General features: G+C 37.0%; 1 protein-coding gene across 1 annotated transcript in view; it reads right to left on the minus strand.

Annotated features, from left to right (window-relative positions):
• Positions 1–6,530: 6,530 nt before the first annotated feature.
• The window catches only part of LOC103208139 (C4b-binding protein alpha chain-like), a 13,835-nt gene continuing 5,229 nt past the window's right edge, over positions 6,531–15,136 (minus strand). The window contains exons 2-4 of the mRNA XM_007953814.1: positions 10,369–10,539; positions 7,695–7,870; positions 6,531–6,665 (exon numbers count right to left, since the gene is read on the minus strand). Coding sequence (XP_007952005.1) covers positions 6,531–6,665; positions 7,695–7,870; positions 10,369–10,539 — 482 coding nt within the window. The remainder of the gene's footprint in view (positions 6,666–7,694; positions 7,871–10,368; positions 10,540–15,136) is intronic.

The following is a 15,136-nucleotide window of genomic DNA, read 5'->3' on the forward strand; positions in this document are numbered from 1 at the left end:
TGTCTTTCAAGTTTAAAAAAGTCTTCTACATCCTGGTATTACCTTGACTTCCTTTCCATATGACAGTTCTGTAACTACATCATCTATCACCTCTTTTTATTTTGCAGTTGTCATTTACAGATTGATGTCTCTGGTACCATGTTTTCAATTTTGTAGGTTGGTTCTGTTTCTGATAATAGTTTATCTTGACTGGTTTCTGGGTGATTCTGTCATGTGTCTTCATTTCAGTTTGTTTTCTGAGTGGTTTTTGTCACTTATCTGTCTTTAATATTTCTTGCAAATTTGATCTAGTTTTTATAAATTCCTTTGATTCATTTTTAGCTAGAAAAATCCTAGTTTCACAATTGTATTTGAGAGACAATTTTGCTTAATGTAGAATTCTTGGTAATTTTTTTTTTTCTTTCAGGGTTTTATATATATCATCTTATTACTTTTTTGCCAACACAGTTTCTTCCAAGAAATCAGAGCTCACTTTTATGAATTCCCCATTATAGGTGACAGTTCATTTTTCTCAAACTGCTCTCAGGATTCTTCCTTGTCTTTGGTTTCTTGGTGACTTTCTTTTGGAGTCTATCCTATATGATATTTGTTGATCTATCTTCTTGTTGGATGGACATACTCTCTTCTTTTATGATATTAGTGAAGTTTTCTGCAAGACATCTTCAAGAATTCTCTCTCTCCCTTCAATTCTCTCTCTCTCTCTCTTCTTTTCTTTCTTTCTTTTTCGGTCTCCTCCTGTTCTGGAATGCCTATCATACGTAAGTGATTCCTTTTACTAGTGTCCCACATAACTCTGAGGTCTTCTTCATTTTTCTTCATTCTATTTTTCTGAGTGTTCTTCAAATAAATTATTTCCAAGGAATATGTCCTCTGTTTCATTGATTCAATTCTACTGTTTTTTACTTTCATTGACTAATTTAGTTCTGAAATTTTATTGTTAGTCTTTTGGATTTCTAGTTGCTGTTTTTGTATGGTTTCCAATTTTCTGTTTATTTTTTCATTTTGTTCCTGAATACTTTTGGAGTTTTTCTGTTTTCCTTCACTCTATCCATTTTTTTCAATCTCTTTCTTGATCTCTTGAATGATTCTGAACATAAGTCTTTTAAATTTCTTATCAGGTAGTTCCATTACCATTTCTTCCTCAGGAAGGTTTTCTAGCCTTGTATTTTGGTCACTTGCTTAAGCCATCTTGTGCTGCTTCTTTGTGTTATTTGATGTTATCTGTTGTCTTCAAAACAATTAGTTGTTAATGTGTTTATTTATGGATTGTATATGTGTTTACTTTTCCCTGACTTTTTGTTTTGTTTTGTTTTTATATGTCCAGGTAGGCAGGGCAGATGTAAAGTTTAGGTGAAAGTTCATATATTTATTTTTGCCTATAGATGTCCAATTTTTACAGGATTATTTGTTAAAAAGTGTATCTATCCTTTTCCATCAATTTGCTTTAGCATCTTTTTCAACATCAGTTGAGCATTCCCATATATACATAAATTTTAGATATCTAGCAGAAGCTATTCATTCAACAAATATTTATTGAAGCCCTATTATGTGCCAGATATGGGTATATTATTCTAGGTGGTAGGAAGTAGCACTACCCAAAACAGGGAATAATTCCCACTGTCTTAGAGCTTACATTCTAGTGAGGGAGATAAGTATTTTAAAAGATAAATTAATGTATAAATAATACCAAGTAGAGAAGTATTCTAAGGAACATAAAGCAGAGTAAAATGGCAAATAAATGTGTGAGATGGGATGGACAGTGTATGTATGTAATATAGTCAAGAAAGTCCTCCTTGAGTAAATGAGATTTAAGCAGAGATTTGAATTAAGGAAAGAAATAATCCATGCAAATATCCAAGGGGAAAAATAAAAACTTTCCCTGAAGAGGGAACATCTTGTTCTACACAAACACAAAAGATTGAATTTGAATAAGAGCATGAAGTATTCCATTTTCAGTATGGCTATGTAAGTTCTCAGAAGTAATGTTGGACAATCTACTTCGGTAGTGATACTGCCTTGGAAACCCAAGGAGGGGTCGCTTATGAGTTGGGTCTGACTCGATGGCACATAATAACAACAACAACATGGAAGTTCTACTAGCCTTACCCTCCCACAGACAACAATTATAAAATTTGAAAAAAAAATACAAATAAAATAATATAGAACTACCAGAAGATACAATAGAGTGAACCAAAGCAGATGCATTATAGAGGACTGATAGGTCTTAGAAGAAGGAAACAGCACTGGGTAAGTTTTCCATTTGTTATGATTTTCAGGATGAGGGAAAAATCACAGTGGGCATGGTGTGGAATGGACAAAACTCAAATGGAAAACAAGCAGTCTTTCTGGCCTGAAGAAACAGAAAATGGAGTTCAGGATAATAACAGATCCTGGAAAATGATGAGTGACTGGGAAATTTAAAAATCAGAGAGAGGAGAAGCTCGTAGTGAGTAGTATAAACTTCTAGAAATATCTGACTGTTCTCTGAATCACTCAAGAGGACTACTAAGGATAAAAGAACTGAACTGATATTTGAGCTGCTAACCAAGATACATAGCTTTCAATTAGGGTTCAACTAATTGTTTTATTCAACAAACAAAAAAAATCTTCTCCCTTTTGGGGAATGTAATAAAACCCACTCACAATGTGCAAGAGATAATCCAAAATTGCTCATATGGAGGAAGACTTGAATAAAACTGGTTTATATTCTTAAAGAGAATGATTTAAGGTGCTGAGAATAATTACAGGATAGGCCCTAAAGAGATATTTGTCTAAGACATATCTGTTCTAGTTCAGGAATGTATTTGGGGTGGGCTATATTAGTTGGCCACCATGCATCTGTCAGTTTGTCATGGTATTGTGCTGGCTTGTGCATTGCTATGATGCTGGAAGCTATGTCATTCATATTTAACATACCAACAGGGTCATCCATGATGGACAGGTTGCAGCAGGAGCTACCAGACTAAGACAGTCTAGGAGAAAAGGCCTGGTGATCTACTCCCAAAAGTGAGCCAATGAAAACCTTACAGATCACAACAGAATATTGTCCAACTCCTTTGCTTTAGACATATCATCAGAAGAGATTGATCACTGGAGGAGAACTCATGTTTGGTGAAGTAAAGGTCCAGCAAAGGCAAGGAAGACTATTGATGAGACAAATTGACACAATTGATATAACAATGGACTCAAACATGCTGGTAATCATGAATGAGCAGGAACTGGCAATGTTTCATTCCGTCATGAGTCAGTGTCAATTCCATGTCAGCTATATATCTGTGTTAGCCAAGGAAGTTGAGTCATTATACTTGTAGTCATTTTGTACATAGATGAGTACACTGGCCAAGATGAGTGGACCTACCATACAGTAGGTATCTACAGTGGCTAGATACAGCCAGTGTGTAGAACTGCTCCAACTTTATAAAGGAATGATTACAAGGGATCATTTGAACTTCCAGAAGTTCTAATGAGCCTCTAACTCACTCAGGTAAAATTATCTCAGACATGTATCCACTGTTAAGATTTTGAAATCTGGTAACTTGACCTCTACCTAAACTGGAAATTGTGATGTATTTCGCTGCCCTTGAACTACATCTTGATGGCTTCTTTCTGTATTTCTGTATTTTTTTTTTAGATAAGAAAATGATTTTATTTACTCAAGAATCTGATATTCCATCAAGCTGAGCCTCCTCTTGACAGTCATTAATATTTTCAATACTACAGTTGAGCAGATTGTTGATTAACAGTGGAGTTGATGCTAAGACCGCAACATCTATTATGTCTTAGTTTTGTGAAGAAAAAGTTGGGACAATAAAGGGTAGAAGTATGGTATAAATACGATCTTCTTACCATCAGTGTTTGATGCACAAAATAAGCCTTGTGATACACAATGGGAGACAGAACTTACCAAGGGAGCATGAAAACCATACATGTAATTCCCAAGGATCTGGGTCAGTTGAATAACATCAAAATCTAATACACTGGTTATTGTTTACTGCACTGGTGAAAAATCAGCGTGCCAATAGAAGGAACCAAAACAGCCTAGGTGAAACTTCTGGATACTAGGATTTACTACAGTGTCCCATATAACTCCTAACATAGGAATTTTGGGGAATGGAAAGCATTTTTATAAAGGGAAAAAAGTGACAGTCAATCTAAACATTGGAAATATGAATTCTGTTCTGATGAAATGGCAACTTCTGTTACTGAATGCATAATGTAAGGATATTCAAAGTAAATGGGAAACTTGATGTTATCCTCTAGATCACTAGAGTACAGAAGATTCATCCTTTTTCTAATTTTTTTAAATTTAGTTTTTATTGAAGAATAATGTACACAAAAAATGTGCAATATCTTTTAAAAAATTTTGGTGAAAATACACAGAGAAAAACATGTACACATTCAATAATTTCTACATGAACAATTAATTCAGTGACATTGGTTATAGTCTTCATGTTGTGTCATCATTGTAGCTCTCTGTTCAAATTATTTCAGCCCCATTGACTTAGACCCACTGTCCCTTAAACTTCTCATCTATGCTTTAAAGTTCCTGTTGCCAGTATGATCTCATATAGATAATTCTTTAAAAGTTCACAATGCTGAAGATAAATACTTTCTACTAATTGAGCTGAACTAGTTTCTATTTATTTATTTATTTATTGGCTTAAAATGACATCAGAGGTTAGTTTCAGTTTAAGGTTTAAATATCGTCTCAGAGCAATAGATTCAAGGATCCCTCAAATCTCAATATGCCCAGTAAGACTGTATTCTATAGAAATTTTAAATTCTGTTCCACATTTCCCCCCTTTTGATCAGAATCCAGCTATTGAGTCCTTTATCAAAACATTTAGCAATGTTAGCCAGACACCCTCCAATTCTTCTGGTCTAATTAATTATTTCTGCAGTTCAGTTCCTTTTCTGATTGCTGGGTCTCTTTTCTCATCTGTTGCTCCAGGTGAATAGAGATCAATTGTGTCTTGGGTGACTACTCACAAGCTTTTAGTCCCCTCAGGCTCTACTCACCAAACTAAGAGATAGAACAGAAACTCTAAAAACAATATTAGGCCCATTGACTAGAGAGTCCCATGAAAACATTACCCTAAGCCACTGAACCAAGAAAAATAATCCCATGAAGTATTTGGTTATACCTAAGTAGCACCAACGGCTGTGCTGTTTTGTTTTGTTTTGTTGTAAAATTATAACAAGTTTGTCATTTCACCCCTTTTCTGGTTTATCACTTAGTGATACCAGTTACACCGATCAAGTTGTGTAACCTTTGCCCTTAATCAGTGTCAATTTTTCCATCATCATAGACATAAACTCACTACTTCCCAGAGGATGATTCCCTCTCTCTCCCACCTTCCCCCTCCCACTGCTAACCACTAGTGAAAAAATTTACAATATCCTATGAGTAAATTTACACAAACCAAACACACCCACGTAACATGACCCTGTTCAAGAAACAGAACATTACCAGCAGCTCAAGACTCCTTCCTGAGGGAAATTACTATTATGACTTCTAATACCATACATTAATTTGACCTACTTTTGTACTTTACATAAATGATATAAAGCAGTATGTACTGTTTTGTATCTGGCATTTTTCAGTAAACATTTTGTTTTGAAATTCATTCAGTCATTCATTCCCTTCATTTTGTTGTTTCCAATTTAGCAAGGCTTCTTCTCTTCCCTGTCCTGCACACCCTACTTCCTTTTCCATTTCTCTTGGTAGCAAATCCATAATACACTGATTGCGTATGAATCCTCTTCTCAGGGCCTATTTCTGTGGAAACTGATTTAAGAGAGTCACTGAAGCCATTTTAATATAAATATTAAAGAAAAGAATGATCAGACTAAATTGGAAGATTGGGTATACCCAAGAGGCTGCTACTTGGATTTTACATAGATCAGGCTTTCAGAGAGCTTATAACTTGTTATTATTGGCTGGAAGGGATGTTAGACAAAACTAACATATATATCATCTTCAATATAAAGTGGAAGTGATGAGTCCAGAAAAATACTGGTGATCAAATAGGGAGAGAAGAGAGGAGACTTGGAGGAAGATGTGATGTTTGACCTGAGCACTGAAGGAGGAGTAGGAAGTGAAGCGGGAGCATAAGGACACTTCAGATAAAGGTAACAAGCCTATATTTTGGGCACAAGTCTATATTTTCCAGGAAACATTAGGAAGTGATCTGTACAGGGCTCTAAGTTTTCATTACACAGAAATCAAAGTGACAACAAGAATAATTTGACTTTTGACCGCTGATCATTTATTTCAGACAGCTCACTAAATTCAGGAAAGTAGAAACCTAAGCTGAGGTGTAAAGATATACATCAATAGTTCCACATAACTAGTGGCATTAAGAATATTAACTAATTCTTACAACACAGAAATATTTTTCAGGCAAGTGATAATATTTAAGGAACAGTAGAATTGCTATATAGGAAATGGGCCTAATTCTCTTCTTTTCTTTAGGAGGGTAGGAATGGGACAGATGTACCGATTTCTAACGGATGTTCCTCTTCAAGTCTCACTCTTGTTCCAGCTGTTTAATCTCCAATGACAGCTTATACACCTCCAAGGCCATTTTCACATCCTGCGGGTTTGGGAGGCACTGCATGAGGTGTCTGCCGGCTAGCACTTGCTCACAGCCTTTGGGGACTTTCTAAAAGAGATAGATAGACAAAAGAATGGCTTTTTGAGAAGTCTTCTTCAAACTGTGATGGTGTAACACTCTTTCAGAATTCATCACCATTGACAGGAAATTGGAAAATCAGAATTCTCCCCAAGAAGATGGATGAAACTCAAAAGTTATTTTGTGTTTCATCAAATTTATCACCCTAGGGCTGTGTTATGGGTTAGATTGTGCCCCCCCTAAAAGAAATGCAGAAGTCCTAACCTCTGTACCTGTAAATATGACCCTATTTAGAAATGGTTTTCATTTGTTATGAATACTAAATCTCATTACTTCTGAGTGGTGTCACAAAAATCTCAATGGCAATGGTTTTTGTTGTTGTTGCTGTTTTGGTTCAGTGTCCTATAAATAGAGCAGGATGAACACAGAGATACTCACTTAGAGGGAGGACAGACACCAAGTGAGGAACTGTATATAAGCAAAGGAACACCAAGGATTGCTGTAGACATCAGAAATTAGGAAAAAGGCCCACAGAAGGAATCAACATGGCTAAGACCCTGATTACACTTTTAACCTCCAGAACTATGTGAAAATAATTTCCTGTTCTTTAAAGCCACCACTTGTGGTATTTTTGATTTTAGGCCCTAGTTAACTAAGACACGTATCAATGAATAACTATTGAAGCAGGGTAGGGTCACACTGCAGAGGACACCCAGAGTGCTCTTTGGGAACAGCTGGAGGGAGAGTTCCGAGGGCTCATCTAGAATGGAGCAAAAGCATGGCATTTATTATGGAAAATAGAAGCCTGGTGGCCAAGTCACTTGAATCTATGGGGCTTTCCTACCTAAAGAGCATGGTCCTTGGTATAAAATGAGATAATTAAAATTTGCCTCAACCAGCTCACCACAGTGCTTCAAGTTTCCAGTGCTGATTCCTGTAAGTTATTTAAACATCTCAGGAATGAATCCTGACAAAAGTCAGATCTCATTGACGCTGGCTGGGCCAGTACTTTGGAGGCAGCTGCCATTTTTAGGACATCCTGAAATGTGTACTACTTACCCACTCACACTTGGGCACTTCTGGGTACCAGGTTCTGTTTTCTGAGCAAGTGATAGTTTGGGGACCGACTACACTGTAGCCAGGATGACACTGGATGGTGATGTTTTCAGGTTCAACATACTGATTTTTATCCACAGAGAGCTTCCCATTTTCTATCTCTGGTTTCAAACACAGAGCTACAATAGAAATACAATTTTGATCATCCTTGAGTCCCAGGAAAAGATTGTATAACAGTATACATTATTGAAGGGTAAGAAACACAGGTAATAAATTATACTCATACTGAGAGTTGTTCTTTGCCTCCATTTATTTTATGATAATAATAAAATTAGTAATAAGAGTAACATTTTTACACACATATTACAATGTCAATGTAAGTACCAATGCAAAGCAATATAACTTTCTCCATTTGGCTAGGGAGAAAAATTAGCTACAGAGAGTTTACATAATTTTTCCAAGGTCGTATAGCTCTTTGGTAGTGTGATTATATTATAAACCTAAGTATTGTGACCTGAACTCTGAGTTTTCAAAACTACTATAACTCAAAGCCTTGCTCTTTGCATTTATTTTCCTTCCTTTAATATCCTCCTGTGTTAAATAGAGACAGTAGTGGAAAATTAACTTCTTGAGTTGCTGTTGGCAGAATGATTAAAAAAAATAAAGCCTTGGGAGTTGAAAAGGCAGACTCAACCTTGACTTCATTATTTCACCACAGCATGGTGGTCAAGCAGAAATTTCTGATCAGGTCAATTTCATTATGAATAGGTACTCGCCTGTATGAGACGCTAATAAAGGTATCAGATATGCCAAGGATGATTGGAATTTACCCATGAGAGTCCTCATTCAAACTCAATCAGATCGTCACTAAGATTTTGCTAATTTCTCATTGATATTCTCAAATTAACAATTATTATCTCTGTATCCAGAATCAGAACCACCTATATATGGACACTTGATTTATGACAAAGGCAACACTACAAAACAGTGTGGAAACCGTTCTATTTCATAAATGGTGCAAGGTTAGCTGGCTGTTCGTTGGAGGAAAACAGTTTGACCCCTACTTTACACCATAAAAAAAGAAGAAAAAAAAAACCAAACTCATTGCCATTGAGTCGATTCTGACTCATAGAGACCCCTTTTGGGTTTCCAAGGTGGTAAATCTTTATGAAAGTAGATTGCCCAGTCTTCCTTCTGCAGAGTAGCTGGTGGGTTTGAACCATTAACCTTCTGGTTAGCAGTCAAATGCCTTAGGCACTATGCCACCAGAGCAAATAGCAATTCCAGGTGGATTGGACATATCAATATGAAAGGCAAAACAATAGAGCTTCTAGAAAGTAACATAGGAGAATATTTTTGTGACCTTTTTTTTGTAGGAAAATGTCTTAAATTGACTTTCAGAAATACAAACAAATCTGTCCTGGAAGAAATGCAGCCAAAATGCTCCTTAGAAACAAAAATGGCCAGACTTAGTCTCACCTAATTTGATCATGTTGTTAGAAGGGAACTGTCCTAGAGAAGGATATCATGTTTGATAAAGTAGAGGGTCAGTGAAAAAGGAGAAGACCCTCAATGAGATGGACTGACACAGTGGCTGTAACGATGGGCTCAAGCATAGCAAAGATTGTGAGGATGGTGCAGGACCGGGCAGTGTTTCCTTCTGTTGCACACAGGGCTGCTATGAGTGGGATCAACTCCATGGCACCTAACCACATATCTTAAACTGGATACGAAAAGCTCCAACCATCAAGGAAAAGATTGATAAATTGAACTACATTAAAATCTAGAACTTCTGTTCATCAAGACTGGGATGCTCACAGACTACTGATAAAAATGTAAATTGCTACAACTACTTTTGAACAAAATTTGGCATTATTTACTCTATGCAAGCCTTATGAAATAGCAACTCCATTCCTAAGTTTATTCTCAACAGAATGACATGCATATTTGTACCAAGAGGCATGTCCAAGCATTATTCCTAATAGTCTACAATATGAAAATACCAAACTTAACCAATATTAGAACAGATATCTAACACATGGTATATTTATCCAATGTACCACAATGAAAATGAATAAACTATCACTACTTGCAAAGAGGCAGATGATTTTCAAAAACATGATATTGAGTAAAAAAATGTCAGGTATAAAATAGTACGTATGTGACTTCCTTTATACAAAATTCAGAGATAGGCAAAACTAATCTATGGTTTTAGAATTAAGAATAATGGCCCTTTTGGGGAGGAGAGTCAGGGAATAACTGGACGGGGCATGGAAAATGCTTCCAGGGTCCTAGGCGTAGTAATGCTTCTTGTCCTTACCGGTAGTTACATGGATTGGTTCACTTTATGATAATTCATTGACACCTACAATTTGTACACAACTCTGTCATACTGTTTTAATTAAATTTAAACTTTTATTAAAACAAAATAAAAAGGAGCCCTTTAAATTACCTCTGTAAGACAGGTATTGGTCACTTCAAGGACGATAAGTTACATGATTGTTCATAGTTTGTAAATGGTGTACAATGTGCATGTATTCATTACAAACTAAAAAAGTACATTAACAAATACCACTTTCTAAGTGCTGCAGCTGGTTGGGAGGAGACTCTAATGTTGGAACTTTCAAAGAGGTTCTTCCACCTTCTCAGCAAGGGTTATCAGTGAAGCTGGACTTACCTTTACATTGAGGAGTTGTGGGTGACCAATCTGAGTCTGTGCAGGAGATTTTAGCCTTTCCAGACAAAACATATCCTTTGTCACACGTATACAGTACCATAGTAGTAAAGGATAGAAATGAGCTCACATCTTTATAGGATCCATGAGCAATACTTGGAGGCCTTCTGCAATCTTGAATGGTGAGAGAGAAGAGTAGAAAAGAATGAGCCAGAGTTTTATTTAACTAATAATTCAGAGTGAGGGAGTCCTCCCATTTTACAGAACTAGGACATTACATTATTATACACGTAAGATATGTTTCATTTTCTTGACATGAGTACTAAGCTTTTACCTTATTCATGGATTTTTGGGTACAAAAGCATTAAGCCAGCCACAAAGAGTCACTCTGAAACAGAATCATATTCTGTAAACATGAGGCAAAATAAAAAGAATGCTTACAAATTAACTTTTATAAGGCAGACAACCCAATAGGAAAATGGCCAAGGGACTTGAACTAACACATCTCTAAAACAGCTACAATAATGGTCAACAGACACATGAGCAGGTGCTTGACCTTGTTAAACAACAAAAATCAAACTTGTAGGTTCAGACTCATGGCAACTACATGTGTTGCAGATTAGAACTGTTGCATGGAGTTTTCTCAGCTGTAATCTTTACAGAAGGACCCCTGGTGGCACAATGGTTAAACCCGCAGGTGATAACTGAAAGGTCAGCAGTTCAAATCCACCAGCCATTCCATGGGACAAAGATGTGGTAGTCTGGTTCCATAAAGATTATATATAGCCTTAGAAACCCTATGAGGCACTTCTACTTTGTTCTATAGGGTCTCTATGAGTCAGAATCAACTCAATAGCAATGGATTTGATATTGATTAATCTTACCCACCAGCCACTCCTCGGAAGGAAGATGGGGTAATGTACTTCCGTAGTAATACTGCCTCAGAAACCCAAGGAGGGGTCGCTATGAGTCAGGGCCAACTCGATGGCACATAACAACAACAACAACAACAATAATCTTTGTGGAAACAGTTCACCAGGGCTTTCTTCTGTGGAGATACTGGGTGGGTTTGAACCACCGTTAGGTCAGCAGCCCTTACCATCTGCTTATACCACCTAGGCTCCTTCAATCTCATTTCACCACCACCACCACCACCACCCACTGCCATCAAGTCCATTTCTGACTCATATTGACCTTATAGGACAGAGTAGAACTGCCCATAAGGTTTTCAACACTGTAATCATTACAGAACCAGACTGATGCGTCTTTCTCCTGTGGAGTGTCTCGTGGGTTCGAATGGTCCACTTTTCTGTTAGCAGCCAAACATTTAACCATTGCACCATGAGGGCTTCTTTTGACCTCATTGTTGTTTGTTGTTGTTGTTGTTGTTGTTGTTATGTGCCGTTGAGTTGGCCCTGACTCATAGCGACCCCTCCTTGGGTTGCCGAGGCAGTATCACTACGGAAGTAGATTGCCCAACCTTCCTTCCGAGGTGTGGCTGCTGGGTTTGAACTGCCAGCCTTCTGGTTAGCAGTCAAGTGCCTTAGGCACTTAGTTATTAGGAAATGCAATTGAAAACACAACAAGTAACCATTACATACCTATGAGAATGTCTGAAATTAAAAACTGTGACCATACCAAGAATGTGGAGCACTAGAGCTCTAATGTACTTCTGGTGAGAATGTAAAGTGATATAGTCAATTCTAAAAACATTGTGACATTATCTCCTAAAGGTGAAAATGATCATGTCCTAAAGCCTAGCAATTACATTCATGGGTATTTTATCAGGAGAGATATATGAAAGTGTGCACCAAGAGACAAACACAGAAATGTTTATTTTTAATGGCTCTATACATGAAAGGACCTAAATATCCATCAACAATAGAACAGTTAAATAAACCATAGTACATTCATCTAATGGGATACTATGCAGCCATAAAAATGGATGAAATATTACTCACAACAATATGGATGAATCTCACCAAAAAAATGTTGAGCAAAAGTATGTAGACATTATTAACATATGATTCCATTTTAAAAGTGAAAAACTAAGCTATAGCAGTAGCATCACTATGAGAGTGTGGGGGTGCAGACCACACTGAGTGGCACTGCCAGAAAGAGTGACACCAAAATGACTGTCTATAAAATTTTTGTGCTGTATTTCATTTTTTATAAAAATGTCCGCGTAGTTAGTCATAGTGTGCCATATTGCACTGGGTAAATGTGTTGCCAAAGACCCCTTTAAAGTATTAAAAAGCAAAGCTGTCACTTTGAAGACTAAGGTGTGCCTAACCTAAGAGATAGTATTTTTAGTCACCTCATATGCATGTGAAAGCTGGACAATGAATAAGGAAGACCGAAGAATTGATGCTGTTGAATTGTACCGTTGGTGAGGAATACTGAAAATACCGTGGACTGCCAGAAGAATAGATAAATCTGTCCTGAAAGAAGTATACCCAGAATGTCCCTTAGAATTGAGGGACATTGACCAGGGACAAAAGCCAGGCTTCATCCCTCCTACTTTGGTTGTATTGTCAGAAGAGAGTGGTCCCTGGAGAAGGATATCATACTTGGTAAAGTAGAGGGTCAGCAAAAAATGGGAAGACCCTCAACAGGATGGATTGACACAGTGGCTGTAACAATGGGTTCAAGCCTAACAAGGATTGTATGGGTGGCCCATGACCTAGCAGTGTTTTATTCTGTTACATATAGGGTTGGAACCAACTCAACCACACCCAACAACAACATAACAGTTATAAAAACAAAAACATTTTTGGTAAACCCGGCTCACATGTATCAATAGCTTACATTTATCAATATAACCATAAGTCTAAAACTCAATGCTCGCTTATTTTTTGAACCTTCTAACGTACTTGGGTCAGAGCTGTCATTGTCACTGAATTACAATGATACTTTGAATTATGTGAGAATCACATAGTTTCACCTGCATAAGCTGTATGTACATGTTGTTTCCATTTCTGTCAGCATTTTTTTAGTTTTGGATTTTGTCACGCTTTCTGGTGTTTTAGCTACAATATTGTGGAATTAGTATTAGTGGATCTGTATCAATAACGTTTTTGAGAATGAAGTAGCAACTAATAGAAAAGAAGGAGAAAAATAGAGACTTTTGCTCGGTTACTAGTAATGTTGTGACTAATAAAATTGTAATTCAATGTAGAAAGATTTTACAAAACAGGTTTACTGTTAGTATTCATATGATTTAAGAAATATCACACCTACGCCATTTACATTTATCACATATTATTCTATGATTAAAATTGATAATAAACATGACTATGGATTCTGTATGGTTTTTGGTGTGGGAGGAGGTCCATGGTAGGGGTAGTGACACTAAGAGTTACTGTACTGGATGACACCAACTTTAGTGACGTCACTGGCTATAATACACATATCAGTAAAATGGAGGAAGTGATTACCATGAGAATCAGGATAATGATTTCATTTGGAGAAGAATGGGTAATGAATGGGAGGTCCCATGGGACTTCTGGAGTCTGATAATAATGTTTTTCTTTATCTGGGTGAAGTTTTCACAAGTGTTTGGTGTTTGATAAATTGTTGAGCTGTACAATATCATTTTGCACACTGTTCCACGTGTGTATTCTATTCTAATAGGTTTTTAAAGAACAGATACTTGTATTTGAGAACTTGTAAAGTGAATTCAGAATCTCTCTGTAATCCCCACCTCTCCCAACCACCACACCCACTATAAAGAATATGTTTTCTGCATTTTACAATATTTTGGGAAGAGGCTCACAGGAATGATGCAATAAATAAAGTACATTTTGAATTAAGAAATATGGAACATGTGGTTAAAAAATGAATTGTCTCTGGTTCCAAAAACTTTGCATGAGAAATTTTAGTGCAGTTAAATGAATGTAGAGCATTGGGAATGTCAGATAAAGCACTAAAGGATGATTTCCTTTGGGACTGAATCCACGTTAGAGATGTTTCTATATTATCTATTTGCTAAAAACAAACTATTGAAAACATTAATCAATCCATGAAAATTAAGGCAAATATCTTCTGGTCTGTCATGGATTCTTCATCCTCTTCAACAATAACTCCATGTGATATGTGAATGAACACTGCAAACTTCAGTCCTGTGCATTCTCACTTCTGTATATTTGCTTCTGCCATCTCCCCTTCTAGAATGCTGTCCCCACTTTTCTACATGCTACTCTAACCAACAGTGATCATTCCCACCTTAAGTTGCCTATGGCACTTAATAGTGATGGATCACAAGGAATAATTTACTGAGTTTATAATCACTTTGCTAGATACTATATTAAGCATTTCATATATGTTACCAAAGGAGCCCTGGTGGTGCAATGATTAAGTTCTCAGCTGTTGACTGAAAGACCAGTTCAAACCAACCAGCTGCTCTGCAAGAGAAAAGACCTGGCGGTCTGCTCCTGTAGATTATAGCCTATGGGGCAGTTAATGCTGTCATATGGGGTCACTATGGGTCAAAAATTCACTCATAATAACAATATCCCTCATAGGTAGTCTCTGGGTGGTACAACCATTTAACTGCTCTACTCTGGTAGAATGAAACACTGCCCGATCTTGCGCCAGCCCCACAAACCCTGCTATACTTGAGCCCATCATCGCAGCCACCGTATCAATCCATCTCCTTGAAGGCCTCCCCCTCTTTTGTCGACCCTCCACCCTACCAAGCATGACATCCTTCTCCAGGGAATGGTCCCTTCTTACAACATGACCAAAATAGGTGAGACGAAGTCTGGCCATT

Source organism: Orycteropus afer, unplaced genomic scaffold, assembly GCF_000298275.1.
Source record: "Orycteropus afer afer isolate SDZICR_OR568_19922 unplaced genomic scaffold, OryAfe1.0 scaffold00013, whole genome shotgun sequence".
In the NCBI taxonomy this organism is placed as follows: domain Eukaryota; kingdom Metazoa; phylum Chordata; class Mammalia; order Tubulidentata; family Orycteropodidae; genus Orycteropus; species Orycteropus afer.